Raw genomic sequence first — 25,898 nt, 5'->3', positions numbered from 1 at the left:
ACAACAATGTGAGGAGTCGGACACAGAGTACTAGTTGATCCCTCAGTTGTCACACTTTGTTCTATCAGTATTTGACTGATGTTAGTTGCTTTCATTTGTTCTCGGTTCCTCCCTCGTTCCCTAGAACGAGCACCCTCCCCTTTGCAACAGAGGCCAGGCGAAAGCGCGCGCTTTCTGTGCCACTGGCTTCAATCAGGTCCACCAAATGCACATAATAAGCGCACCACGCACCCCGGCGTACGTCATTCATTCACTTGAACTCCGCTAGCGAACACATATACACCATGTCTGGAAGAGGCAAAGGCGGCAAGGGACTGGGAAAAGGAGGCGCCAAGCGTCACCGCAAGGTTCTCCGCGATAACATCCAGGGAATCACCAAGCCCGCTATCCGCCGTCTGGCTCGCCGTGGCGGCGTGAAGCGTATCTCCGGGCTGATCTACGAGGAGACCCGCGGTGTCCTGAAGGTGTTCCTGGAGAACGTGATCCGTGACGCCGTCACCTACACCGAGCACGCCAAGAGGAAGACCGTTACCGCCATGGACGTGGTGTACGCTCTGAAACGCCAGGGACGCACCCTGTACGGTTTCGGCGGTTAAACGCCCTCTTTTCGGAACGTCAACATCCCGACTTGAACCCAAAGGCTCTTTTAAGAGCCACCCACATGCGCTTCAAAAAGGCCAATTCCATTGTCGTAGGAAGATTTATAGAGGTCCCTTATCTAGTAAGAAACTATGAGCCACTCTGAGTGGACAGGGAGTGTTAATGACAGGAGTGTAGAAACGGTGGGATTTAGAGGCACCCGACGTAAAGCCACCATGAGTCGGTAGACGTGGCTGGAGCAGAAGGGGATGTCTGACGGTGCAAAGTGGGCCGTAAGGCAATAGCCCTCCCTTTTTGAAACACACAATTCCCCACCATGGAGTAGGGGGAGGTAGGGCGCGCAGGTCTTTGTTAGGGAAGCAAGCCTCTGAGTGGAAGGCTCTGACGCGCGCTCAGCTCCACTGGGCAAATGGCAGGGGCGTGTCCACGGCCGCTGAATTTGCTTAGCTTCCTCTTCATAAGACGGGAAAGCGCCCTCCACCCCCTCATTCGTTTCTGAGAAGCAACGAGACATCAGCATCATGCCCGAGCCAGCAAAGTCCGCGCCCAAGAAGGGCTCCAAGAAAGCCGTCACCAAGACAGCAGGGAAAGGCGGCAAGAAGCGCCGAAAGTCGAGGAAGGAGAGCTACGCCATTTACGTGTACAAAGTGCTGAAGCAGGTCCACCCCGACACCGGCATCTCCTCCAAGGCCATGGGAATCATGAACTCGTTCGTGAACGACATCTTCGAGCGTATCGCCGGAGAGTCCTCTCGCCTGGCCCACTACAACAAGCGTTCCACCATCACCTCCAGGGAGATCCAGACCGCCGTGCGCCTGCTACTCCCCGGCGAGTTGGCCAAACACGCAGTGTCCGAGGGCACCAAGGCCGTGACCAAGTACACCAGTTCCAAGTAAACAGCCCGTTTGGAGTGCTGTACTAACCCAAAGGCTCTTTTAAGAGCCACCCACCCTGTCAGTGAAAAAAGCAAATCCATCAGGAGCAAATGAATGTGTTCCACTGTATCATTTAGAGTGGGGGGGGGTTGGCGCCTTTTTCGGTGTCTTTGTCTGCAGGACATGTCAAACAGGGGTGACATGAATTCCAGGTGAAAGGTGTTATAAGTGAATAGAAGAAATGGCCCTATAGCCTAATGACGTTGACCTGTAAAGAGGCCCTATCCAGTGGAGGAAGAATATGAATGTGGGATTCCACTAGTGCTCCAATGACTATACAACAGGGAGGAGAAAAATCAAGTAGAGAGAGAGAGAGATACAGCCCTTGTTCCACTCACTAACTAGAGAGACACTCCCTAGGCCTATATCAGGGCGACCAAGCACATGGGGCGCCAGCCTCCATAGCGCCGGCCGGGCAAACAGACACCAAGACCCACAGACACAAAGACCGGCACGAGTCACGCTGCGGAGTCAGAGAAGAAAAGAAGAGAAAAACACACACACACACACACAGTGCAAGTAAACATGGCGTTGGACAATGTATATATATATATATATATATCTCGTGTGCGTCCTGGACACATGACGAATACAACTTGAAACTTGGAGTACAACACTAGTCTCAGCCAGGCCTCACAAGTGCATGTGTTTTAAGGTCCCCAAAAGAGCTCTCCTTTAAAACACCCAGGACCACATCAGGGGACGCCGAACCATTTGATTGCCTTGCCAGACATCTCGGCTCACTACACAATCAATGGTGCTCGCAATCGGATGCACTTTTAGGCCATTTAGGAGACAAATAGCACAGGAAAACCAGTGCGCACAGCTCCAGCCGACAGTCGAACGGTGAGGTTTTGAGCGAGTTGCAACAAAATGCACGGGGCTTCTGCAGCCCACATGACTTTATTCTGAACGGAGACAAGTCTGCTCACTGGGCCGTTGGCTTTTGGACCAAAAACACGGCTCCGTCGGTGACTTTTGGACCGATATTGGCGACCAGAAAACACAAGTGAAAGAGCATTTGGCCAGCCCGGAGAAGCCGAGCTGGGTGGCTTGAGTCTACATGGTTCTCATGTCGCGTTTAAGGCCAGCCCCCTGCACGGTGTGGAGCTTCAATAGCGCAGAGCAGCGTCTACAGCAAACTACTCCTCACAGACTACCGTAAGTGTGTGTGTTTACCGGACCAAGCGAGAGACATGGCAGAAGTCGCACCAGCACCCGCCGCCGCCGCGCCGGCCAAGGCACCCAAGAAGAAGGCAGCAGCCAAGCCCAAGAAAGCGGGACCCAGCGTAGGCGAGCTCATCGTCAAGGCGGTGTCCGCCTCCAAGGAGAGGAGCGGCGTGTCCCTGGCCGCGCTCAAGAAGAGTCTGGCGGCAGGCGGCTACGACGTGGAGAAGAACAACTCCCGTGTCAAGATCGCCGTCAAGAGCCTCGTCACCAAGGGCACCCTGGTCCAGACCAAGGGCACCGGTGCCTCCGGCTCCTTCAAGCTCAACAAGAAAGCCGTCGAGGCAAAAAAGCCCGCCAAGAAAGCCGCAGCCCCCAAAGCAAAGAAGGTGGCCGCCAAGAAGCCCGCCGCGGCGAAGAAGCCCAAGAAGGTAGCAGCCAAGAAGGCCGTCGCCGCAAAGAAGTCCCCCAAGAAGGCCAAGAAGCCCGCTACACCCAAAAAGGCCGCCAAGAGCCCAAAGAAGGTGAAGAAGCCCGCCGCAGCGGCCAAGAAGGCGGCCAAGAGCCCCAAGAAGGCTACCAAGGCAGCGAAGCCCAAAGCCGCCAAGCCCAAGGCAGCCAAGGCCAAGAAGGCAGCCCCCAAGAAGAAGTAAAGCTATTACAAACGGTGTTCTACTCGACACATGTTGTTACCACAAAAGGCTCTTTTAAGAGCCACCCACCTCTTTCCATAAAAGCGCATGTCATTCCATGTACTACTTGTCGTTCACTAGGCTACTTTTACGCACCACATTTTTCCCACTCGGAGAGAGGCATATAATATAATAATAGTGCAGCAGCCTCACCAGTCATTTGTGTATGAGCCATTGTTGTGATGTGTTAGATGTGTTCCATGTCATATTGATCTTCATAATAAGAAGAATACATACTGGAGAGGACAGCAGCACCCTCACTGTGATGTGTTAATCATCATCATCCTAATACTATAGCGTATTGGAAATCTCAGCGAATAGTGCAGCTATCTATGTGTTTCCCATTTGGATGATTTGATTTGTCATAAAGTAACAAAGTCGGAGGGAAACAGAGTAGCCTAGCCCTTCTTTCTCACTCAGCTGCCTGCCTGCGGGCGGGCGGGCTTAGGGCTGACTGTCTGTCTGTCTGTCTGTCTGTCCCTCACTCCAATTGGATAAGGCCACACCGGCCCGGTGGCCAATCGCTGCCTCTTGTGGCGAGGTATAAGTAAGGCTCTCGAGGTGCCCAGCGGCTCATTCAGACTTTCTGTGACATACTGAAGCTACCAATATGAGCGGAAGAGGCAAAACCGGAGGCAAGGCCAGGGCCAAGGCAAAGACACGTTCATCCCGTGCCGGACTCCAGTTCCCCGTGGGCCGTGTGCACAGGCTGCTGCGCAAAGGCAACTACGCCGAGCGTGTGGGCGCTGGCGCACCAGTGTACCTGGCCGCCGTGCTCGAGTACCTGACTGCTGAGATCCTGGAGTTGGCCGGCAACGCTGCCCGTGACAACAAGAAGACTCGTATCATCCCCCGTCACCTGCAGCTGGCCGTCCGTAACGACGAGGAGCTGAACAAACTGCTTGGCGGCGTGACCATCGCTCAGGGTGGTGTGCTGCCCAACATCCAGGCAGTGCTGCTCCCCAAGAAGACTGAGAAGGCCGTCAAAGCCAAGTAAAATCGCTACTGCGGCTGCCACTTGACTACTCAACCCCCAAAGGCTCTTTTAAGAGCCAACCACCTAGCTCTGCAAAAGCGCAAAGTGTCCTTTCTATGACTGACTGCCACATATGAAGTATTTGGAGTGTTTGTCACATACACGGCACCATATCATGAGGCCTTAAATGAAGAGTAACACCTAGGCCTCGTTTGTCATAGCAGGCTAGAATTCGGCCGGTGACTATTATTGCGCGTAAAGTGTCGGCCCTAACAAAAGACACCAAGCGCGCCTCGGCGAGGGTGGGGGGGGGGGTTGGATTTCGGGGCGGCACGGAGAGGCCGAGGCTCCTGTCCAATGGGCGTCGGAGGAGGCCTCCCCAACGGGCCAATCAGGGTGGTGTGGAGATGGTGTCCAATCAGCAGACGCCGCTGCCGGCTTTATAAACTTCACATAGGCATTTGGAGGCTATACTCCGACTGTGAAAGAAGGAAGCTAGCTAGCGCCATGGCCAGAACCAAGCAAACCGCTCGCAAATCCACCGGTGGCAAAGCACCCAGGAAGCAGCTCGCCACCAAGGCTGCGCGCAAGAGCGCCCCGGCCACCGGCGGCGTGAAGAAGCCTCACCGTTACAGGCCCGGCACCGTGGCTTTGAGAGAGATCCGTCGTTACCAGAAGTCCACTGAGCTGCTGATCCGCAAACTGCCCTTCCAGCGCCTGGTGAGAGAAATTGCCCAGGACTTCAAGACCGACCTGCGCTTCCAGAGTTCCGCCGTGATGGCCCTGCAGGAGGCTAGCGAGGCTTACCTGGTCGGCCTGTTCGAGGACACCAACCTGTGCGCCATCCACGCCAAGAGGGTGACCATCATGCCCAAGGACATCCAGCTGGCCCGTCGTATTCGCGGAGAGCGCGCTTAAACGATGACCTGATGTCCAAAATCCCCCAAAGGCTCTTTTAAGAGCCACCTCCATATTTCCGTCAAAGGCACAATTGTTCCATATGTACACGCCCCTCTCCAGACCGTATCATAAATAAGAGTTGGTTGTTAACTAAAGGTCACATCGAAAGGAAAAGCTGCTTATAGTATTGCAGCTTCAATATAATGTGACTAGAGTAGAACAGTCAAAGGAGGGGAAAATACAGTGATAGTAATGATATAGGGCAAAAAGTGGCAATAATTGTCACTATGTAGCTAAGAAAAACATTGCTTTGAAAGTCCCATATTGCAGTGGTGCTGAGAAAACTTTCCCGTGGAGCACGGAGGCCATCTAGTGGTTAAACGTGGTTCCCTATTAGTATTTGATCTTCAGGCCAGCGTTTCCCAAACTCTGTCCTCTGCTAGAGTCTGTCAATGACTTTGTGATAATCGCCATTGATTGCAACAAAAAAAGCCGTTTTGATCTGATCATTAGCACGTCAGGGTAAAGCTGTGTGCACCCCATAATTCATGCGACTGACTAAGGTATTGACAGTAAAATGATATCTCTGTCCAACGCAAGTGAATGTATTTCGTGGGATGAAGTCAGATCCCTGATCCCATGAATAATCCCATTAATGACATACCCATCGTTAAGAGAAAAGGTATCAGGACAGCAGGAATCAATAGATGTAATCATCGACGGCTTGCAAAACAGCTGTTCTGAAACAGGACACAAGAAGCTGCAGCGATTGACCTATTATTAGTTGAGCAATTACAGAATTGCAATCACCAGTGCAGGTACGTCCTGATTGCAGCATAGTCTTCATAAGGAAGTAAATGCCTCAGCACATGACAACTTCACAGTGCTAAATATTGGATTCTACTGACTCCCATATTTGTTTGTTGGTTGTTGGGATGCCACTATCTACTAGGCTGCCAAATCCTTTTTTACAGTGTAGATACATCACCTACGCGAAAGAAGATTTGCTTGACAGCTTCAACAAACGATAAGGCCCTAAATACAGGCTGCCAGTTAAATGCAGAAATCACACAGCTAGAACGCAGGACAAAAGAGCTGGGAAAACGACATCAATCCAAAGGGATAATGTACAATAGTCAGACGCATGGCACAGGCAAAAAGTGGAATTCTCTGCGCATGCGTTGCTGTATTCCGCGCGTTTGAATGGACAGCGCGCCTCTGCTGCATCTTCACTCACGAGACAGGTAATAGCGGAGCTCCGTGGTGCTGAAAAGGCCAGCGCCTCTGTAATTGGTCACAGAATCATCCACGTTTTTTCCCAACACTTTCCCTGGTCATTGGTGTAAGATGTAGTCCTAAAGCAAAAGTTGTATAGGCATGTGGACCTTTTTTGGAGCTGGCTACAGATAAAGAGAGAAAAGTAGCAATCCCTTTGGAATAAAGTAGTACAATGTAAGTGACCCTCATTTGATACTTGAGAAACATACATTCACATGACGTAGTGTTCCAAATCTGCAGGTGAAGAAAAGGGTTAAGTGAATATGATTTAAGAGCAGTCAAATGAAGTAATAGTGACATAGATTGGAAGAAATGAAATAAGTCATGTGAACATAGCATTGTGGAAAGCAATGACTTTAGAAAGGTGAAGATGATTTCCAGATTAGGTTTGTTGAAAAAGTAACTGTATCATTTGAGGTACTCTACATGGAACCTCTGCCTATTTGATGATCTGTTGTAGTTATTGTAATATATTTTTTGGACCCCATAGGTTGAGGGATGAATGCGCTGTGTGGCCATTGTGAGTAGCACTTTTGATCCAGCAGGTGTCGCGAAAATCCGTCCCTATGTGGCTTGAATGATGAGCGGACGTATTCCTTATAGGCATTGATGAATTGAATTCAGGCAGGTGTTGGCAACATGACTTCTGGTCCAGCAGGTGGCGGTGAAATGCCTCCCTATCTATACGAGTTGACCTATTCCTTTGAGCTCCTAAATGAAGCATAGGGTGTCAATCAACATTGCATCTCGGCTGAACCCTGTTGTGGGCGGTTTTCTTCCCTTAATTGGACATGATTCCGGTGTTGTTCATCTCCTCTTCATTAGTCCTTCTGCATGTCTTGCACTGAGGTGTGTGTTTGTGTTTGAAATCACTGGGCACTTGAATAATGGAACACCGGTTACTTTTATCATGCCGAGCTAGTTTGCATGGCTCATGTCATATGGATATACACCTTTCTATTGTCATGTATGTAGGTCTATGCAGGGGCGAAAATCTGATATCAACTTTGGAGGGGACAATTACATGACATTTTGTCAAGAGCAATTCCTGAGGGGGACACCAAAAGTAGTGGTGTAACACATAGCCTACATTGTAATATGGTCAATGTATATTGAGGAAGCAAAGAAATAAGGTGTTTGCCGTACTCCTAACTACCGGTACCCAAAACTACACAACAGCAATACCATTGCCTTTAACAAATCTTAGTTCAGTCACCAGTTGAAGTTGAGAGTGGGGGTATCCATGGCATTTTCCAATTATGTTCCTATTTTACAAGTGGAAAAAATGGAGAACCTTTCATAATGTTGCCAAACAAAGACTCAACAAACTTACCTGAGACTCCCTGTCTCTGCCAGTCTGTCCCTGCATATCTGTCCCCAACTCTGCTGTCTGTGTGCCGCCTGCTCTGCCTAATGACATCATTGTGAAACATTTCCATTAGAATTTCATTTCTTTGTTATGAACATTGTATCAACTAGTCTTTGAGATATTAGGCTACTAGGGTTGTTACTATGCGTTTTGGTGTATTGAAAAATAGTCTGATGTCCGTGTTTTATTTTTGTGCCATTTTTGTAGCTGGCTGGCTACACACACAGTGTGTAGGTTGTTTACAGTAGGGCTTCGATCTAAAAGGTAGCTAGCAAATGTGAAACGGATTAAAATGACAAGAGTTGACAGCTGTATGAGTTCACCATTTACACAACATATGCTGCAACCTTTTGTAATTTGAATAGTTTGTTTCATATTGGCTGGCTTCCAACAATAGCTGATTTTGCCAAGCTAGCGAGCACCACTTCAGTTTCAGTGGTGTTTGCTCTAATCTTTGCTACCCGGGTTAAATAAAGGTGAAATGAAATAAAGAAATAGTAGCTTTTGCAACGACACCATGAAAAATATTTAACACAATGGTAGATGAGAGTGTAATTGACTTCAGTTTATCGCTAACCTTTGAATCACTAACTTCCATCATCTGCATGCTGATTCCATTTTTGACGACGCCACATAAATGGAATAGGTACTAGCTAGCTTAATAGTTAATATTTGCGCGATTGGAACTGGCAGTGGATCAGGAACTGGCAGTGGATCAAACCATTGTGAGGCAAAGGGCGGGTGGGTCGCAATCTTTTGAAACTTAAAAACGCGCTATTAAGTGTCTATAATCAGCACAATTGCTTTCATATTATTGAAATTACATAGTTATGTTTGAGTGATATATTGGGGGGGACAAATCCTATTTTTCCCAGGATGGGGGGGGGTCGTGTCCCCGTCCCCCCCGGGATTTCCGCCCCTGGGTCTATGCCGGTCTGCCATTGGTTTTGTTAGATTTGTGAGTATTGTGTGGAATGTTGGGACATGGTTAGATCTTACTTGTTAGACATGACTGTGCTGTTGGAGCTAGTAACACAAGCAAGCATTTCCCAACACCCGGAATAACATCTGCTAAACAGGTGTATGTGGCAAATAGATTTGGATTGGATGGGTGATTAGATTAGATAGTATGTCCACTTTATGTGCTGCGGGCTAATTACCAGCAATGTCACTGTGGTCCAAGTAAAACTCCTAGCCTATAGGTGTGAAGTATCTGCACTCTAGCCTATAGAGGAACACAGCTGTTGATAATAGGGGAATGCAAGCAAGCAGTTGAAGGGAACAAGTGACAGAGTCTAACCTGCTGTTGAACACCAGGCCCCAACCAGGTACGCGGACAGAGTATTGTTCACTCCCAGTCCTATGATGTTGCTCTGTGAAGGAGGTTAGCTTCTCAGCGTCCAATTCCTGGCAGCCTTCTCCCTAGTTGATTTGTGATTGTGAGTGATTAGAGAATGTTTGCCTTCGGTATCCAAGGTGTTTGAGAATGTTGAGGACCAGTGTTCCGAGGGGCTGACTGTGACATCATAAAGCGGAATGTAGTTAGTGTGCTGTTTGAGGGATTCCAATTGAGTCCGGTGCGCTCTTCCAGACAGTGCAGTTGTGCTTCGAGTCTGCTCTCTGTGTGGTGACTTGTAAGTGGGTAAGCCTAACCCTTTACCTATTTCTCCTAACCTGCTATGACAAAGTGACTTCATGACAGTAGCTGTATCTCACCTAGTTGAAAGCTTGTCAGTCCTTCTCCTAAAAGGCAACCTGTGTTCCTTGATGTACTAAACCGAGGCCTGGCAGCCAGCAAGTAGAAGTAAGAGACAATTATGGCAACAATAAGTTGTAAGATGAAAGCTAGTCAGATTTGAGATGTTATTAAACTGCAGTGATTGATCATATTGTCTCAGCAGCTCACAGATCACTGCAGCTGTACATAGGCCATTTATAAATAGGCCAAACGACTACCTCTTCCCCTACTGTATTGATATTTTTATTTTGCTCCTTTGCACCCCAGTATTTCATGTACTGTCAAATCTAGCATTCCAGTGTTTTAATTCGCCACCATGGCCTATTTATTGCCTTTACCTCCCTTATCTCACCTCATTTGCTCACATTGTGTTTGTTTTACTCCATGTGTAACTCTGTGTTGTTATATGTGTGGAAGTGCTTTGCTTTATCTTGGCCAGGTCGCAGTTTGTAAATGACAACTTGTTCTCAACTTGCCTATCTGGTTAAAGAAAGGTGAAGTCAATTGAAATCCAAAATGTCTCCCTTTTGGAATGACCTGTTGACATGGGCCCTCCTCCTGTGGCGGTCATTTTCTGCAACATCTGAGGCCATCTGGCGGGCATAGTGCTATCTGGCCTATAAATGATCCACCTCATAGCAGTAATTCCATAATAAGACGCTTTGTTATTGGTTTGTGAAGAAAAGCACAATACGATATTTGCACATCCCTATCGCCTCTGTACACATAGGAACACTAGCCCTTCATTGGGTGGGTGTCTGAGGAATGTGTTACTGCGTTTCACCTTACAGAGGTATCACCACCCTTCCCATCGGAACCTCAGGTCCTCTTGGCTCCCTGACTGTCAGGCTGGATCGTGTCTAGGGAAGAAAAAAGAAGATTGATGTTACATTACATGGCCTTCAATAGCAAAATTACTGATGAGGTGACATGACATGTGCCGTCTTCCCTGTGGCTCAGTTGGTAGAGCACGGTGTTTGCAATGCCAGGGTTGTGGGTTTGATTCCCACGGGGGGCCAGTACCAAAAAAAAAAAAAGAAAAAATAGACATTGTATGAAATGTATGCATTCACTCAAATGAGTCAAATGTCTACAATAAAGAAAAAAAAACATGATGGGCCCCTTTGGCTTTATGGCATTCCATGTGTATTTGTTTCCCCGTTGCCTACATCTTCCCCCTTTGGATTTGACGGTGTCTCAATTATGGCATGAAGGTTTTGTGTGTTACTTGTTGCGATTATGTGTGTGGAAGAGTCACCTTCGTTTCTCCTTTCTACTTGGGACCTCTATTTGAGTTCTTTAGGCCTATCTCTAGCCTACTAATTCAGTGTTTTCCAACTCCAGGGGTAGAGTAGCCTATTTTGTTGTAGCCCTGGAGAGGCACAGCTGATTCAACTACTTATCACCTTGTCCTCAATGAGTTGAATCAGGTGCAGCAACAACAACAACAACAACAACAATGTGAGGAGTCGGACACAGAGTACTAGTTGATCCCTCAGTTGTCACACTTTGTTCTATCAGTATTTGACTGATGTTAGTTGCTTTCATTTGTTCTCGGTTCCTCCCTCGTTCCCTAGAACGAGCACCCTCCCCTTTACAACAGAGGCCAGGCGAAAGCGCGCGCTTTCTGTGCCACTGGCTTCAATCAGGTCCACCAAATGCACATAATAAGCGCACCACGCACCCCGGCGTACGTCATTCATTCACTTGAACTCCGCTAGCGAACACATATACACCATGTCTGGAAGAGGCAAAGGCGGCAAGGGACTGGGAAAAGGAGGCGCCAAGCGTCACCGCAAGGTTCTCCGCGATAACATCCAGGGAATCACCAAGCCCGCTATCCGCCGTCTGGCTCGCCGTGGCGGCGTGAAGCGTATCTCCGGGCTGATCTACGAGGAGACCCGCGGTGTCCTGAAGGTGTTCCTGGAGAACGTGATCCGTGACGCCGTCACCTACACCGAGCACGCCAAGAGGAAGACCGTTACCGCCATGGACGTGGTGTACGCTCTGAAACGCCAGGGACGCACCCTGTACGGTTTCGGCGGTTAAACGCCCTCTTTTCGGAACGTCAACATCCCGACTTGAACCCAAAGGCTCTTTTAAGAGCCACCCACATGCGCTTCAAAAAGGCCAATTCCATTGTCGTAGGAAGATTTATAGAGGTCCCTTATCTAGTAAGAAACTATGAGCCACTCTGAGTGGACAGGGAGTGTTAATGACAGGAGTGTAGAAACGGTGGGATTTAGAGGCACCCGACATAAAGCCACCATGAGTCGGTAGACGTGGCTGGAGCAGAAGGGGATGTCTGACGGTGCAAAGTGGGCCGTAAGGCAATAGCCCTCCCTTTTTGAAACACACAATTCCCCACCATGGAGTAGGGGGAGGTAGGGCGCGCAGGTCTTTGTTAGGGAAGCAAGCCTCTGAGTGGAAGGCTCTGACGCGCGCTCAGCTCCACTGGGCAAATGGCAGGGGCGTGTCCACGGCCGCTGAATTTGCTTAGCTTCCTCTTCATAAGACGGGAAAGCGCCCTCCACCCCCTCATTCGTTTCTGAGAAGCAACGAGACATCAGCATCATGCCCGAGCCAGCAAAGTCCGCGCCCAAGAAGGGCTCCAAGAAAGCCGTCACCAAGACAGCAGGGAAAGGCGGCAAGAAGCGCCGAAAGTCGAGGAAGGAGAGCTACGCCATTTACGTGTACAAAGTGCTGAAGCAGGTCCACCCCGACACCGGCATCTCCTCCAAGGCCATGGGAATCATGAACTCGTTCGTGAACGACATCTTCGAGCGTATCGCCGGAGAGTCCTCTCGCCTGGCCCACTACAACAAGCGTTCCACCATCACCTCCAGGGAGATCCAGACCGCCGTGCGCCTGCTGCTCCCCGGCGAGTTGGCCAAACACGCAGTGTCCGAGGGCACCAAGGCCGTGACCAAGTACACCAGTTCCAAGTAAACAGCCCGTTTGGAGTGCTGTACTAACCCAAAGGCTCTTTTAAGAGCCACCCACCCTGTCAGTGAAAAAAGCAAATCCATCAGGAGCAAATGAATGTGTTCCACTGTATCATTTAGAGTGGGGGGGGGGGGTTGGCGCCTTTTTCGGTGCCTTTGTCTGCAGGACATGTCAAACAGGGGTGACATGAATTCCAGGTGAAAGGTGTTATTGTGGAATAAGTGAATAGAAGAAATGGCCCTATAGCCTAATGACGTTGACCTGTAAAGAGGCCCTATCCAGTGGAGGAAGAATATGAATGTGGGATTCCACTAGTGCTCCAATGACTATACAACAGGGAGGAGAAAAATCAAGTAGAGAGAGAGAGAGAGAGAGATACAGCCCTTGTTCCACTCACTAACTAGAGAGACACTCCCTAGGCCTATATCAGGGCGACCAAGCACATGGGGCGCCAGCCTCCATAGCGCCGGCCGGGCAAACAGACACCAAGACCCACAGACACAAAGACCGGCACGAGTCACGCTGCGGAGTCAGAGAAGAAAAGAAGAGAAAAACACACACACACACACACAGTGCAAGTAAACATGGCGTTGGACAATGTATATATATATATATATATATCTCGTGTGCGTCCTGGACACATGACGAATACAACTTGAAACTTGGAGTACAACACTAGTCTCAGCCAGGCCTCACAAGTGCATGTGTTTTAAGGTCCCCAAAAGAGCTCTCCTTTAAAACACCCAGGACCACATCAGGGGACGCCGAACCATTTGATTGCCTTGCCAGACATCTCGGCTCACTACACAATCAATGGTGCTCGCAATCGGATGCACTTTTAGGCCATTTAGGAGACAAATAGCACAGGAAAACCAGTGCGCACAGCTCCAGCCGACAGTCGAACGGTGAGGTTTTGAGCGAGTTGCAACAAAATGCACGGGGCTTCTGCAGCCCACATGACTTTATTCTGAACGGAGACAAGTCTGCTCACTGGGCCGTTGGCTTTTGGACCAAAAACACGGCTCCGTCGGTGACTTTTGGACCGATATTGGCGACCAGAAAACACAAGTGAAAGAGCATTTGGCCAGCCCGGAGAAGCCGAGCTGGGTGGCTTGAGTCTACATGGTTCTCATGTCGCGTTTAAGGCCAGCCCCCTGCACGGTGTGGAGCTTCAATAGCGCAGAGCAGCGTCTACAGCAAACTACTCCTCACAGACTACCGTAAGTGTGTGTGTTTACCGGACCAAGCGAGAGACATGGCAGAAGTCGCACCAGCACCCGCCGCCGCCGCGCCGGCCAAGGCACCCAAGAAGAAGGCAGCAGCCAAGCCCAAGAAAGCGGGACCCAGCGTAGGCGAGCTCATCGTCAAGGCGGTGTCCGCCTCCAAGGAGAGGAGCGGCGTGTCCCTGGCCGCGCTCAAGAAGAGTCTGGCGGCAGGCGGCTACGACGTGGAGAAGAACAACTCCCGTGTCAAGATCGCCGTCAAGAGCCTCGTCACCAAGGGCACCCTGGTCCAGACCAAGGGCACCGGTGCCTCCGGCTCCTTCAAGCTCAACAAGAAAGCCGTCGAGGCAAAAAAGCCCGCCAAGAAAGCCGCAGCCCCCAAAGCAAAGAAGGTGGCCGCCAAGAAGCCCGCCGCGGCGAAGAAGCCCAAGAAGGTAGCAGCCAAGAAGGCCGTCGCCGCAAAGAAGTCCCCCAAGAAGGCCAAGAAGCCCGCTACACCCAAAAAGGCCGCCAAGAGCCCAAAGAAGGTGAAGAAGCCCGCCGCAGCGGCCAAGAAGGCGGCCAAGAGCCCCAAGAAGGCTACCAAGGCAGCGAAGCCCAAAGCCGCCAAGCCCAAGGCAGCCAAGGCCAAGAAGGCAGCCCCCAAGAAGAAGTAAAGCTATTACAAACGGTGTTCTACTCGACACATGTTGTTACCACAAAAGGCTCTTTTAAGAGCCACCCACCTCTTTCCATAAAAGCGCATGTCATTCCATGTACTACTTGTCGTTCACTAGGCTACTTTTACGCACCACATTTTTCCCACTCGGAGAGAGGCATATAATATAATAATAGTGCAGCAGCCTCACCAGTCATTTGTGTATGAGCCATTGTTGTGATGTGTTAGATGTGTTCCATGTCATATTGATCTTCATAATAAGAAGAATACATACTGGAGAGGACAGCAGCACCCTCACTGTGATGTGTTAATCATCATCATCCTAATACTATAGCGTATTGGAAATCTCAGCGAATAGTGCAGCTATCTATGTGTTTCCCATTTGGATGATTTGATTTGTCATAAAGTAACAAAGTCGGAGGGAAACAGAGTAGCCTAGCCCTTCTTTCTCACTCAGCTGCCTGCCTGCGGGCGGGCGGGCTTAGGGCTGACTGTCTGTCTGTCTGTCTGTCTGTCCCTCACTCCAATTGGATAAGGCCACACCGGCCCGGTGGCCAATCGCTGCCTCTTGTGGCGAGGTATAAGTAAGGCTCTCGAGGTGCCCAGCGGCTCATTCAGACTTTCTGTGACATACTGAAGCTACCAATATGAGCGGAAGAGGCAAAACCGGAGGCAAGGCCAGGGCCAAGGCAAAGACACGTTCATCCCGTGCCGGACTCCAGTTCCCCGTGGGCCGTGTGCACAGGCTGCTGCGCAAAGGCAACTACGCCGAGCGTGTGGGCGCTGGCGCACCAGTGTACCTGGCCGCCGTGCTCGAGTACCTGACTGCTGAGATCCTGGAGTTGGCCGGCAACGCTGCCCGTGACAACAAGAAGACTCGTATCATCCCCCGTCACCTGCAGCTGGCCGTCCGTAACGACGAGGAGCTGAACAAACTGCTTGGCGGCGTGACCATCGCTCAGGGTGGTGTGCTGCCCAACATCCAGGCAGTGCTGCTCCCCAAGAAGACTGAGAAGGCCGTCAAAGCCAAGTAAAATCGCTACTGCGGCTGCCACTTGACTACTCAACCCCCAAAGGCTCTTTTAAGAGCCAACCACCTAGCTCTGCAAAAGCGCAAAGTGTCCTTTCTATGACTGACTGCCACATATGAAGTATTTGGAGTGTTTGTCACATACACGGCACCATATCATGAGGCCTTAAATGAAGAGTAACACCTAGGCCTCGTTTGTCATAGCAGGCTAGAATTCGGCCGGTGACTATTATTGCGCGTAAAGTGTCGGCCCTAACAAAAGACACCAAGCGCGCCTCGGCGAGGGTGGGGGGGGGGGTTGGATTTCGGGGCGGCACGGAGAGGCCGAGGCTCCTGTCCAATGGGCGTCGGAGGAGGCCTCCCCAACGGGCCAATCAGGGTGGTGTGGAGATGGTGTCCAATCAGCAGACGCCGCTGCCGGCTTTATAAACTTCACATAGGCATTTGGAGGCTATACTCCGACTGTGAAAGAAGGAAGCTAGCTAGCGCCATGGCCAGAACCAAGCAAACCGCTCGCAAATCCACCGGTGGCAAAGCACCCAGGAAGCAGCTCGCCACCAAGGCTGCGCGCAAGAGCGCCCCGGCCACCGGCGGCGTGAAGAAGCCTCACCGTTACAGGCCCGGCACCGTGGCTTTGAGAGAGATCCGTCGTTACCAGAAGTCCACTGAGCTGCTGATCCGCAAACTGCCCTTCCAGCGCCTGGTGAGAGAAATTGCCCAGGACTTCAAGACCGACCTGCGCTTCCAGAGTTCCGCCGTGATGGCCCTGCAGGAGGCTAGCGAGGCTTACCTGGTCGGCCTGTTCGAGGACACCAACCTGTGCGCCATCCACGCCAAGAGGGTGACCATCATGCCCAAGGACATCCAGCTGGCCCGTCGTATTCGCGGAGAGCGCGCTTAAACGATGACCTGATGTCCAAAATCCCCCAAAGGCTCTTTTAAGAGCCACCTCCATATTTCCGTCAAAGGCACAATTGTTCCATATGTACACGCCCCTCTCCAGACCGTATCATAAATAAGAGTTGGTTGTTAACTAAAGGTCACATCGAAAGGAAAAGCTGCTTATAGTATTGCAGCTTCAATATAATGTGACTAGAGTAGAACAGTCAAAGGAGGGGAAAATACAGTGATAGTAATGATATAGGGCAAAAAGTGGCAATAATTGTCACTATGTAGCTAAGAAAAACATTGCTTTGAAAGTCCCATATTGCAGTGGTGCTGAGAAAACTTTCCCGTGGAGCACGGAGGCCATCTAGTGGTTAAACGTGGTTCCCTATTAGTATTTGATCTTCAGGCCAGCGTTTCCCAAACTCTGTCCTCTGCTAGAGTCTGTCAATGACTTTGTGATAATCGCCATTGATTGCAACAAAAAAAGCCGTTTTGATCTGATCATTAGCACGTCAGGGTAAAGCTGTGTGCACCCCATAATTCATGCGACTGACTAAGGTATTGACAGTAAAATGATATCTCTGTCCAACGCAAGTGAATGTATTTCGTGGGATGAAGTCAGATCCCTGATCCCATGAATAATCCCATTAATGACATACCCATCGTTAAGAGAAAAGGTATCAGGACAGCAGGAATCAATAGATGTAATCATCGACGGCTTGCAAAACAGCTGTTCTGAAACAGGACACAAGAAGCTGCAGCGATTGACCTATTATTAGTTGAGCAATTACAGAATTGCAATCACCAGTGCAGGTACGTCCTGATTGCAGCATAGTCTTCATAAGGAAGTAAATGCCTCAGCACATGACAACTTCACAGTGCTAAATATTGGATTCTACTGACTCCCATATTTGTTTGTTGGTTGTTGGGATGCCACTATCTACTAGGCTGCCAAATCCTTTTTTACAGTGTAGATACATCACCTACGCGAAAGAAGATTTGCTTGACAGCTTCAACAAACGATAAGGCCCTAAATACAGGCTGCCAGTTAAATGCAGAAATCACACAGCTAGAACGCAGGACAAAAGAGCTGGGAAAACGACATCAATCCAAAGGGATAATGTACAATAGTCAGACGCATGGCACAGGCAAAAAGTGGAATTCTCTGCGCATGCGTTGCTGTATTCCGCGCGTTTGAATGGACAGCGCGCCTCTGCTGCATCTTCACTCACGAGACAGGTAATAGCGGAGCTCCGTGGTGCTGAAAAGGCCAGCGCCTCTGTAATTGGTCACAGAATCATCCACGTTTTTTCCCAACACTTTCCCTGGTCATTGGTGTAAGATGTAGTCCTAAAGCAAAAGTTGTATAGGCATGTGGACCTTTTTTGGAGCTGGCTACAGATAAAGAGAGAAAAGTAGCAATCCCTTTGGAATAAAGTAGTACAATGTAAGTGACCCTCATTTGATACTTGAGAAACATACATTCACATGACGTAGTGTTCCAAATCTGCAGGTGAAGAAAAGGGTTAAGTGAATATGATTTAAGAGCAGTCAAATGAAGTAATAGTGACATAGATTGGAAGAAATGAAATAAGTCATGTGAACATAGCATTGTGGAAAGCAATGACTTTAGAAAGGTGAAGATGATTTCCAGATTAGGTTTGTTGAAAAAGTAACTGTATCATTTGAGGTACTCTACATGGAACCTCTGCCTATTTGATGATCTGTTGTAGTTATTGTAATATATTTTTTGGACCCCATAGGTTGAGGGATGAATGCGCTGTGTGGCCATTGTGAGTAGCACTTTTGATCCAGCAGGTGTCGCGAAAATCCGTCCCTATGTGGCTTGAATGATGAGCGGACGTATTCCTTATAGGCATTGATGAATTGAATTCAGGCAGGTGTTGGCAACATGACTTCTGGTCCAGCAGGTGGCGGTGAAATGCCTCCCTATCTATACGAGTTGACCTATTCCTTTGAGCTCCTAAATGAAGCATAGGGTGTCAATCAACATTGCATCTCGGCTGAACCCTGTTGTGGGCGGTTTTCTTCCCTTAATTGGACATGATTCCGGTGTTGTTCATCTCCTCTTCATTAGTCCTTCTGCATGTCTTGCACTGAGGTGTGTGTTTGTGTTTGAAATCACTGGGCACTTGAATAATGGAACACCGGTTACTTTTATCATGCCGAGCTAGTTTGCATGGCTCATGTCATATGGATATACACCTTTCTATTGTCATGTATGTAGGTCTATGCAGGGGCGAAAATCTGATATCAACTTTGGAGGGGACAATTACATGACATTTTGTCAAGAGCAATTCCTGAGGGGGACACCAAAAGTAGTGGTGTAACACATAGCCTACATTGTAATATGGTCAATGTATATTGAGGAAGCAAAGAAATAAGGTGTTTGCCGTACTCCTAACTACCGGTACCCAAAACTACACAACAGCAATACCATTGCCTTTAACAAATCTTAGTTCAGTCACCAGTTGAAGTTGAGAGTGGGGGTATCCATGGCATTTTCCAATTATGTTCCTATTTTACAAGTGGAAAAAATGGAGAACCTTTCATAATGTTGCCAAACAAAGACTCAACAAACTTACCTGAGACTCCCTGTCTCTGCCAGTCTGTCCCTGCATATCTGTCCCCAACTCTGCTGTCTGTGTGCCGCCTGCTCTGCCTAATGACATCATTGTGAAACATTTCCATTAGAATTTCATTTCTTTGTTATGAACATTGTATCAACTAGTCTTTGAGATATTAGGCTACTAGGGTTGTTACTATGCGTTTTGGTGTATTGAAAAATAGTCTGATGTCCGTGTTTTATTTTTGTGCCATTTTTGTAGCTGGCTGGCTACACACACAGTGTGTAGGTTGTTTACAGTAGGGCTTCGATCTAAAAGGTAGCTAGCAAATGTGAAACGGATTAAAATGACAAGAGTTGACAGCTGTATGAGTTCACCATTTACACAACATATGCTGCAACCTTTTGTAATTTGAATAGTTTGTTTCATATTGGCTGGCTTCCAACAATAGCTGATTTTGCCAAGCTAGCGAGCACCACTTCAGTTTCAGTGGTGTTTGCTCTAATCTTTGCTACCCGGGTTAAATAAAGGTGAAATGAAATAAAGAAATAGTAGCTTTTGCAACGACACCATGAAAAATATTTAACACAATGGTAGATGAGAGTGTAATTGACTTCAGTTTATCGCTAACCTTTGAATCACTAACTTCCATCATCTGCATGCTGATTCCATTTTTGACGACGCCACATAAATGGAATAGGTACTAGCTAGCTTAATAGTTAATATTTGCGCGATTGGAACTGGCAGTGGATCAGGAACTGGCAGTGGATCAAACCATTGTGAGGCAAAGGGCGGGTGGGTCGCAATCTTTTGAAACTTAAAAACGCGCTATTAAGTGTCTATAATCAGCACAATTGCTTTCATATTATTGAAATTACATAGTTATGTTTGAGTGATATATTGGGGGGGACAAATCCTATTTTTCCCAGGATGGGGGGGGGTCGTGTCCCCGTCCCCCCCGGGATTTCCGCCCCTGGGTCTATGCCGGTCTGCCATTGGTTTTGTTAGATTTGTGAGTATTGTGTGGAATGTTGGGACATGGTTAGATCTTACTTGTTAGACATGACTGTGCTGTTGGAGCTAGTAACACAAGCAAGCATTTCCCAACACCCGGAATAACATCTGCTAAACAGGTGTATGTGGCAAATAGATTTGGATTGGATGGGTGATTAGATTAGATAGTATGTCCACTTTATGTGCTGCGGGCTAATTACCAGCAATGTCACTGTGGTCCAAGTAAAACTCCTAGCCTATAGGTGTGAAGTATCTGCACTCTAGCCTATAGAGGAACACAGCTGTTGATAATAGGGGAATGCAAGCAAGCAGTTGAAGGGAACAAGTGACAGAGTCTAACCTGCTGTTGAACACCAGGCCCCAACCAGGTACGCGGACAGAGTATTGTTCACTCCCAGTCCTATGATGTTGCTCTGTGAAGGAGGTTAGCTTCTCAGCGTCCAATTCCTGGCAGCCTTCTCCCTAGTTGATTTGTGATTGTGAGTGATTAGAGAATGTTTGCCTTCGGTATCCAAGGTGTTTGAGAATGTTGAGGACCAGTGTTCCGAGGGGCTGACTGTGACATCATAAAGCGGAATGTAGTTAGTGTGCTGTTTGAGGGATTCCAATTGAGTCCGGTGCGCTCTTCCAGACAGTGCAGTTGTGCTTCGAGTCTGCTCTCTGTGTGGTGACTTGTAAGTGGGTAAGCCTAACCCTTTACCTATTTCTCCTAACCTGCTATGACAAAGTGACTTCATGACAGTAGCTGTATCTCACCTAGTTGAAAGCTTGTCAGTCCTTCTCCTAAAAGGCAACCTGTGTTCCTTGATGTACTAAACCGAGGCCTGGCAGCCAGCAAGTAGAAGTAAGAGACAATTATGGCAACAATAAGTTGTAAGATGAAAGCTAGTCAGATTTGAGATGTTATTAAACTGCAGTGATTGATCATATTGTCTCAGCAGCTCACAGATCACTGCAGCTGTACATAGGCCATTTATAAATAGGCCAAACGACTACCTCTTCCCCTACTGTATTGATATTTTTATTTTGCTCCTTTGCACCCCAGTATTTCATGTACTGTCAAATCTAGCATTCCAGTGTTTTAATTCGCCACCATGGCCTATTTATTGCCTTTACCTCCCTTATCTCACCTCATTTGCTCACATTGTGTTTGTTTTACTCCATGTGTAACTCTGTGTTGTTATATGTGTGGAAGTGCTTTGCTTTATCTTGGCCAGGTCGCAGTTTGTAAATGACAACTTGTTCTCAACTTGCCTATCTGGTTAAAGAAAGGTGAAGTCAATTGAAATCCAAAATGTCTCCCTTTTGGAATGACCTGTTGACATGGGCCCTCCTCCTGTGGCGGTCATTTTCTGCAACATCTGAGGCCATCTGGCGGGCATAGTGCTATCTGGCCTATAAATGATCCACCTCATAGCAGTAATTCCATAATAAGACGCTTTGTTATTGGTTTGTGAAGAAAAGCACAATACGATATTTGCACATCCCTATCGCCTCTGTACACATAGGAACACTAGCCCTTCATTGGGTGGGTGTCTGAGGAATGTGTTACTGCGTTTCACCTTACAGAGGTATCACCACCCTTCCCATCGGAACCTCAGGTCCTCTTGGCTCCCTGACTGTCAGGCTGGATCGTGTCTAGGGAAGAAAAAAGAAGATTGATGTTACATTACATGGCCTTCAATAGCAAAATTACTGATGAGGTGACATGACATGTGCCGTCTTCCCTGTGGCTCAGTTGGTAGAGCACGGTGTTTGCAATGCCAGGGTTGTGGGTTTGATTCCCACGGGGGGCCAGTACCAAAAAAAAAAAAAGAAAAAATAGACATTGTATGAAATGTATGCATTCACTCAAATGAGTCAAATGTCTACAATAAAGAAAAAAAAACATGATGGGCCCCTTTGGCTTTATGGCATTCCATGTGTATTTGTTTCCCCGTTGCCTACATCTTCCCCCTTTGGATTTGACGGTGTCTCAATTATGGCATGAAGGTTTTGTGTGTTACTTGTTGCGATTATGTGTGTGGAAGAGTCACCTTCGTTTCTCCTTTCTACTTGGGACCTCTATTTGAGTTCTTTAGGCCTATCTCTAGCCTACTAATTCAGTGTTTTCCAACTCCAGGGGTAGAGTAGCCTATTTTGTTGTAGCCCTGGAGAGGCACAGCTGATTCAACTACTTATCACCTTGTCCTCAATGAGTTGAATCAGGTGCAGCAACAACAACAACAACAACAACAATGTGAGGAGTCGGACACAGAGTACTAGTTGATCCCTCAGTTGTCACACTTTGTTCTATCAGTATTTGACTGATGTTAGTTGCTTTCATTTCTTCTCGGTTCCTCCCTCGTTCCCTAGAACGAGCACCCTCCCCTTTGCAACAGAGGCCAGGCGAAAGCGCGCGCTTTCTGTGCCACTGGCTTCAATCAGGTCCACCAAATGCACATAATAAGCGCACCACGCACCCCGGCGTACGTCATTCATTCACTTGAACTCCGCTAGCGAACACATATACACCATGTCTGGAAGAGGCAAAGGCGGCAAGGGACTGGGAAAAGGAGGCGCCAAGCGTCACCGCAAGGTTCTCCGCGATAACATCCAGGGAATCACCAAGCCCGCTATCCGCCGTCTGGCTCGCCGTGGCGGCGTGAAGCGTATCTCCGGGCTGATCTACGAGGAGACCCGCGGTGTCCTGAAGGTGTTCCTGGAGAACGTGATCCGTGACGCCGTCACCTACACCGAGCACGCCAAGAGGAAGACCGTTACCGCCATGGACGTGGTGTACGCTCTGAAACGCCAGGGACGCACCCTGTACGGTTTCGGCGGTTAAACGCCCTCTTTTCGGAATGTCAACATCCCGACTTGAACCCAAAGGCTCTTTTAAGAGCCACCCACATGCGCTTCAAAAAGGCCAATTCCATTGTCGTAGGAAGATTTATAGAGGTCCCTTATCTAGTAAGAAACTATGAGCCACTCTGAGTGGACAGGGAGTGTTAATGACAGGAGTGTAGAAACGGTGGGATTTAGAGGCACCCGACATAAAGCCACCATGAGTCGGTAGACGTGGCTGGAGCAGAAGGGGATGTCTGACGGTGCAAAGTGGGCCGTAAGGCAATAGCCCTCCCTTTTTGAAACACACAATTCCCCACCATGGAGTAGGGGGAGGTAGGGCGCGCAGGTCTTTGTTAGGGAAGCAAGCCTCTGAGTGGAAGGCTCTGACGCGCGCTCAGCTCCACTGGGCAAATGGCAGGGGCGTGTCCACGGCCGCTGAATTTGCTTAGCTTCCTCTTCATAAGACGGGAAAGCGCCCTCCACCCCCTCATTCGTTTCTGAGAAGCAACGAGACATCAGCATCATGCCCGAGCCAGCAAAGTCCGCGCCCAAGAAGGGCTCCAAGAAAGCCGTCACCAAGACAGCAGGGAAAGGCGGCAAGAAGCGCCGAAAGTCGAGGAAGGAGAGCTACGCCATTTACGTGTACAAAGTGCTGAAGCAGGTCCACCCCGACACCGGCATCTCCTCCAAGGCCATGGGAATCATGAACTCGTTCGTGAACGACATCTTCGAGCGTATCGCCGGAGAGTCCTCTCGCCTGGCCCACTACAACAAGCGTTCCACCATCACCTCCAGGGAGATCCAGACCGCCGTGCGCCTGCTGCTCCCCGGCGAGTTGGCCAAACACGCAGTGTCCGAGGGCACCAAGGCCGTGACCAAGTACACCAGTTCCAAGTAAACAGCCCGTTTGGAGTGCTGTACTAACCCAAAGGCTCTTTTAAGAGCCACCCACCCTGTCAGTGAAAAAAGCAAATCCATCAGGAGCAAATGAATGTGTTCCACTGTATCATTTAGAGTGGGGGGGGGTTGGCGCCTTTTTCGGTGTCTTTGTCTGCAGGACATGTCAAACAGGGGTGACATGAATTCCAGGTGAAAGGTGTTATTGTGGAATAAGTGAATAGAAGAAATGGCCCTATAGCCTAATGACGTTGACCTGTAAAGAGGCCCTATCCAGTGGAGGAAGAATATGAATGTGGGATTCCACTAGTGCTCCAATGACTATACAACAGGGAGGAGAAAAATCAAGTAGAGAGAGAGAGAGAGAGATACAGCCCTTGTTCCACTCACTAACTAGAGAGACACTCCCTAGGCCTATATCAGGGCGACCAAGCACATGGGGCGCCAGCCTCCATAGCGCCGGCCGGGCAAACAGACACCAAGACCCACAGACACAAAGACCGGCACGAGTCACGCTGCGGAGTCAGAGAAGAAAAGAAGAGAAAAACACACACACACACACACACAGTGCAAGTAAACATGGCGTTGGACAATGTATATATATATATATATCTCGTGTGCGTCCTGGACACATGACGAATACAACTTGAAACTTGGAGTACAACACTAGTCTCAGCCAGGCCTCACAAGTGCATGTGTTTTAAGGTCCCCAAAAGAGCTCTCCTTTAAAACACCCAGGACCACATCAGGGGACGCCGAACCATTTGATTGCCTTGCCAGACATCTCGGCTCACTACACAATCAATGGTGCTCGCAATCGGATGCACTTTTAGGCCATTTAGGAGACAAATAGCACAGGAAAACCAGTGCGCACAGCTCCAGCCGACAGTCGAACGGTGAGGTTTTGAGCGAGTTGCAACAAAATGCACAGGGCTTCTGCAGCCCACATGACTTTATTCTGAACGGAGACAAGTCTGCTCACTGGGCCGTTGGCTTTTGGACCAAAAACACGGCTCCGTCGGTGACTTTTGGACCGATATTGGCGACCAGAAAACACAAGTGAAAGAGCATTTGGCCAGCCCGGAGAAGCCGAGCTGGGTGGCTTGAGTCTACATGGTTCTCATGTCGCGTTTAAGGCCAGCCCCCTGCACGGTGTGGAGCTTCAATAGCGCAGAGCAGCGTCTACAGCAAACTACTCCTCACAGACTACCGTAAGTGTGTGTGTTTACCGGACCAAGCGAGAGACATGGCAGAAGTCGCACCAGCACCCGCCGCCGCCGCGCCGGCCAAGGCACCCAAGAAGAAGGCAGCAGCCAAGCCCAAGAAAGCGGGACCCAGCGTAGGCGAGCTCATCGTCAAGGCGGTGTCCGCCTCCAAGGAGAGGAGCGGCGTGTCCCTGGCCGCGCTCAAGAAGAGTCTGGCGGCAGGCGGCTACGACGTGGAGAAGAACAACTCCCGTGTCAAGATCGCCGTCAAGAGCCTCGTCACCAAGGGCACCCTGGTCCAGACCAAGGGCACCGGTGCCTCCGGCTCCTTCAAGCTCAACAAGAAAGCCGTCGAGGCAAAAAAGCCCGCCAAGAAAGCCGCAGCCCCCAAAGCAAAGAAGGTGGCCGCCAAGAAGCCCGCCGCGGCGAAGAAGCCCAAGAAGGTAGCAGCCAAGAAGGCCGTCGCCGCAAAGAAGTCCCCCAAGAAGGCCAAGAAGCCCGCTACACCCAAAAAGGCCGCCAAGAGCCCAAAGAAGGTGAAGAAGCCCGCCGCAGCGGCCAAGAAGGCGGCCAAGAGCCCCAAGAAGGCTACCAAGGCAGCGAAGCCCAAAGCCGCCAAGCCCAAGGCAGCCAAGGCCAAGAAGGCAGCCCCCAAGAAGAAGTAAAGCTATTACAAACGGTGTTCTACTCGACACATGTTGTTACCACAAAAGGCTCTTTTAAGAGCCACCCACCTCTTTCCATAAAAGCGCATGTCATTCCATGTACTACTTGTCGTTCACTAGGCTACTTTTACGCACCACATTTTTCCCACTCGGAGAGAGGCATATAATATAATAATAGTGCAGCAGCCTCACCAGTCATTTGTGTATGAGCCATTGTTGTGATGTGTTAGATGTGTTCCATGTCATATTGATCTTCATAATAAGAAGAATACATACTGGAGAGGACAGCAGCACCCTCAC

General features: G+C 49.2%; 13 protein-coding genes across 13 annotated transcripts; all 13 read left to right on the top strand.

Annotated features, from left to right (window-relative positions):
• Window positions 1-47: 47 nt before the first annotated feature.
• On the top strand, window positions 48-660 carry LOC145859470 (histone H4). Its single transcript, XM_082958942.1, has one exon. It carries the CDS (start codon window positions 285-287, stop codon window positions 594-596), a length of 312 nt encoding a protein of 103 aa, XP_082815068.1. The 5' UTR covers window positions 48-284; the 3' UTR covers window positions 597-660.
• Window positions 661-1,075: 415 nt separating this feature from the next.
• On the top strand, window positions 1,076-1,549 carry LOC123725507 (histone H2B). The gene has a single exon (XM_045691358.2). The coding sequence runs from the start codon at window positions 1,122-1,124 to the stop codon at window positions 1,494-1,496; it is 375 nt and encodes a 124-aa protein (XP_045547314.1). The 5' UTR covers window positions 1,076-1,121; the 3' UTR covers window positions 1,497-1,549.
• A 631-nt stretch (window positions 1,550-2,180) lies between these two features.
• LOC123725481 (histone H1) lies at window positions 2,181-3,453 on the top strand. Its single transcript, XM_082958939.1, has one exon. The coding sequence runs from the start codon at window positions 2,732-2,734 to the stop codon at window positions 3,353-3,355; it is 624 nt and encodes a 207-aa protein (XP_082815065.1). The 5' UTR covers window positions 2,181-2,731; the 3' UTR covers window positions 3,356-3,453.
• A 506-nt stretch (window positions 3,454-3,959) lies between these two features.
• Window positions 3,960-4,453, top strand: LOC145859468 (histone H2A). Its single transcript, XM_082958941.1, has one exon. It carries the CDS (start codon window positions 4,005-4,007, stop codon window positions 4,389-4,391), a length of 387 nt encoding a protein of 128 aa, XP_082815067.1. The 5' UTR covers window positions 3,960-4,004; the 3' UTR covers window positions 4,392-4,453.
• Window positions 4,454-4,828: 375 nt separating this feature from the next.
• On the top strand, window positions 4,829-5,413 carry LOC145859467 (histone H3). The gene has a single exon (XM_082958940.1). The coding sequence runs from the start codon at window positions 4,878-4,880 to the stop codon at window positions 5,286-5,288; it is 411 nt and encodes a 136-aa protein (XP_082815066.1). The 5' UTR covers window positions 4,829-4,877; the 3' UTR covers window positions 5,289-5,413.
• A 5,922-nt stretch (window positions 5,414-11,335) lies between these two features.
• Window positions 11,336-11,768, top strand: LOC145859464 (histone H4). The gene has a single exon (XM_082958935.1). The coding sequence runs from the start codon at window positions 11,393-11,395 to the stop codon at window positions 11,702-11,704; it is 312 nt and encodes a 103-aa protein (XP_082815061.1). The 5' UTR covers window positions 11,336-11,392; the 3' UTR covers window positions 11,705-11,768.
• A 416-nt stretch (window positions 11,769-12,184) lies between these two features.
• Window positions 12,185-12,657, top strand: LOC145859463 (histone H2B). The gene has a single exon (XM_082958934.1). The coding sequence runs from the start codon at window positions 12,230-12,232 to the stop codon at window positions 12,602-12,604; it is 375 nt and encodes a 124-aa protein (XP_082815060.1). The 5' UTR covers window positions 12,185-12,229; the 3' UTR covers window positions 12,605-12,657.
• A 648-nt stretch (window positions 12,658-13,305) lies between these two features.
• On the top strand, window positions 13,306-14,578 carry LOC145859455 (histone H1). The gene has a single exon (XM_082958925.1). The coding sequence runs from the start codon at window positions 13,857-13,859 to the stop codon at window positions 14,478-14,480; it is 624 nt and encodes a 207-aa protein (XP_082815051.1). The 5' UTR covers window positions 13,306-13,856; the 3' UTR covers window positions 14,481-14,578.
• Window positions 14,579-15,084: 506 nt separating this feature from the next.
• LOC145859460 (histone H2A) lies at window positions 15,085-15,578 on the top strand. Its single transcript, XM_082958931.1, has one exon. The coding sequence runs from the start codon at window positions 15,130-15,132 to the stop codon at window positions 15,514-15,516; it is 387 nt and encodes a 128-aa protein (XP_082815057.1). The 5' UTR covers window positions 15,085-15,129; the 3' UTR covers window positions 15,517-15,578.
• Window positions 15,579-15,953: 375 nt separating this feature from the next.
• Window positions 15,954-16,538, top strand: LOC145859458 (histone H3). Its single transcript, XM_082958928.1, has one exon. It carries the CDS (start codon window positions 16,003-16,005, stop codon window positions 16,411-16,413), a length of 411 nt encoding a protein of 136 aa, XP_082815054.1. The 5' UTR covers window positions 15,954-16,002; the 3' UTR covers window positions 16,414-16,538.
• Window positions 16,539-22,459: 5,921 nt separating this feature from the next.
• On the top strand, window positions 22,460-23,408 carry LOC145859466 (histone H4). The gene has a single exon (XM_082958938.1). It carries the CDS (start codon window positions 22,518-22,520, stop codon window positions 22,827-22,829), a length of 312 nt encoding a protein of 103 aa, XP_082815064.1. The 5' UTR covers window positions 22,460-22,517; the 3' UTR covers window positions 22,830-23,408.
• Window positions 23,310-23,782, top strand: LOC145859462 (histone H2B). The gene has a single exon (XM_082958933.1). It carries the CDS (start codon window positions 23,355-23,357, stop codon window positions 23,727-23,729), a length of 375 nt encoding a protein of 124 aa, XP_082815059.1. The 5' UTR covers window positions 23,310-23,354; the 3' UTR covers window positions 23,730-23,782.
• Window positions 23,783-24,798: 1,016 nt separating this feature from the next.
• Window positions 24,799-25,696, top strand: LOC145859457 (histone H1). Its single transcript, XM_082958927.1, has one exon. It carries the CDS (start codon window positions 24,975-24,977, stop codon window positions 25,596-25,598), a length of 624 nt encoding a protein of 207 aa, XP_082815053.1. The 5' UTR covers window positions 24,799-24,974; the 3' UTR covers window positions 25,599-25,696.
• The last annotated feature ends 202 nt before the right edge of the window (window positions 25,697-25,898 follow it).

This window comes from Salmo salar, chromosome 12 (assembly GCF_965601325.2).
Source record: "Salmo salar chromosome 12, fSalSal1, whole genome shotgun sequence".
NCBI lineage: Eukaryota > Metazoa > Chordata > Actinopteri > Salmoniformes > Salmonidae > Salmo > Salmo salar.
This window is presented reverse-complemented; position numbering and strand designations above follow the sequence as displayed.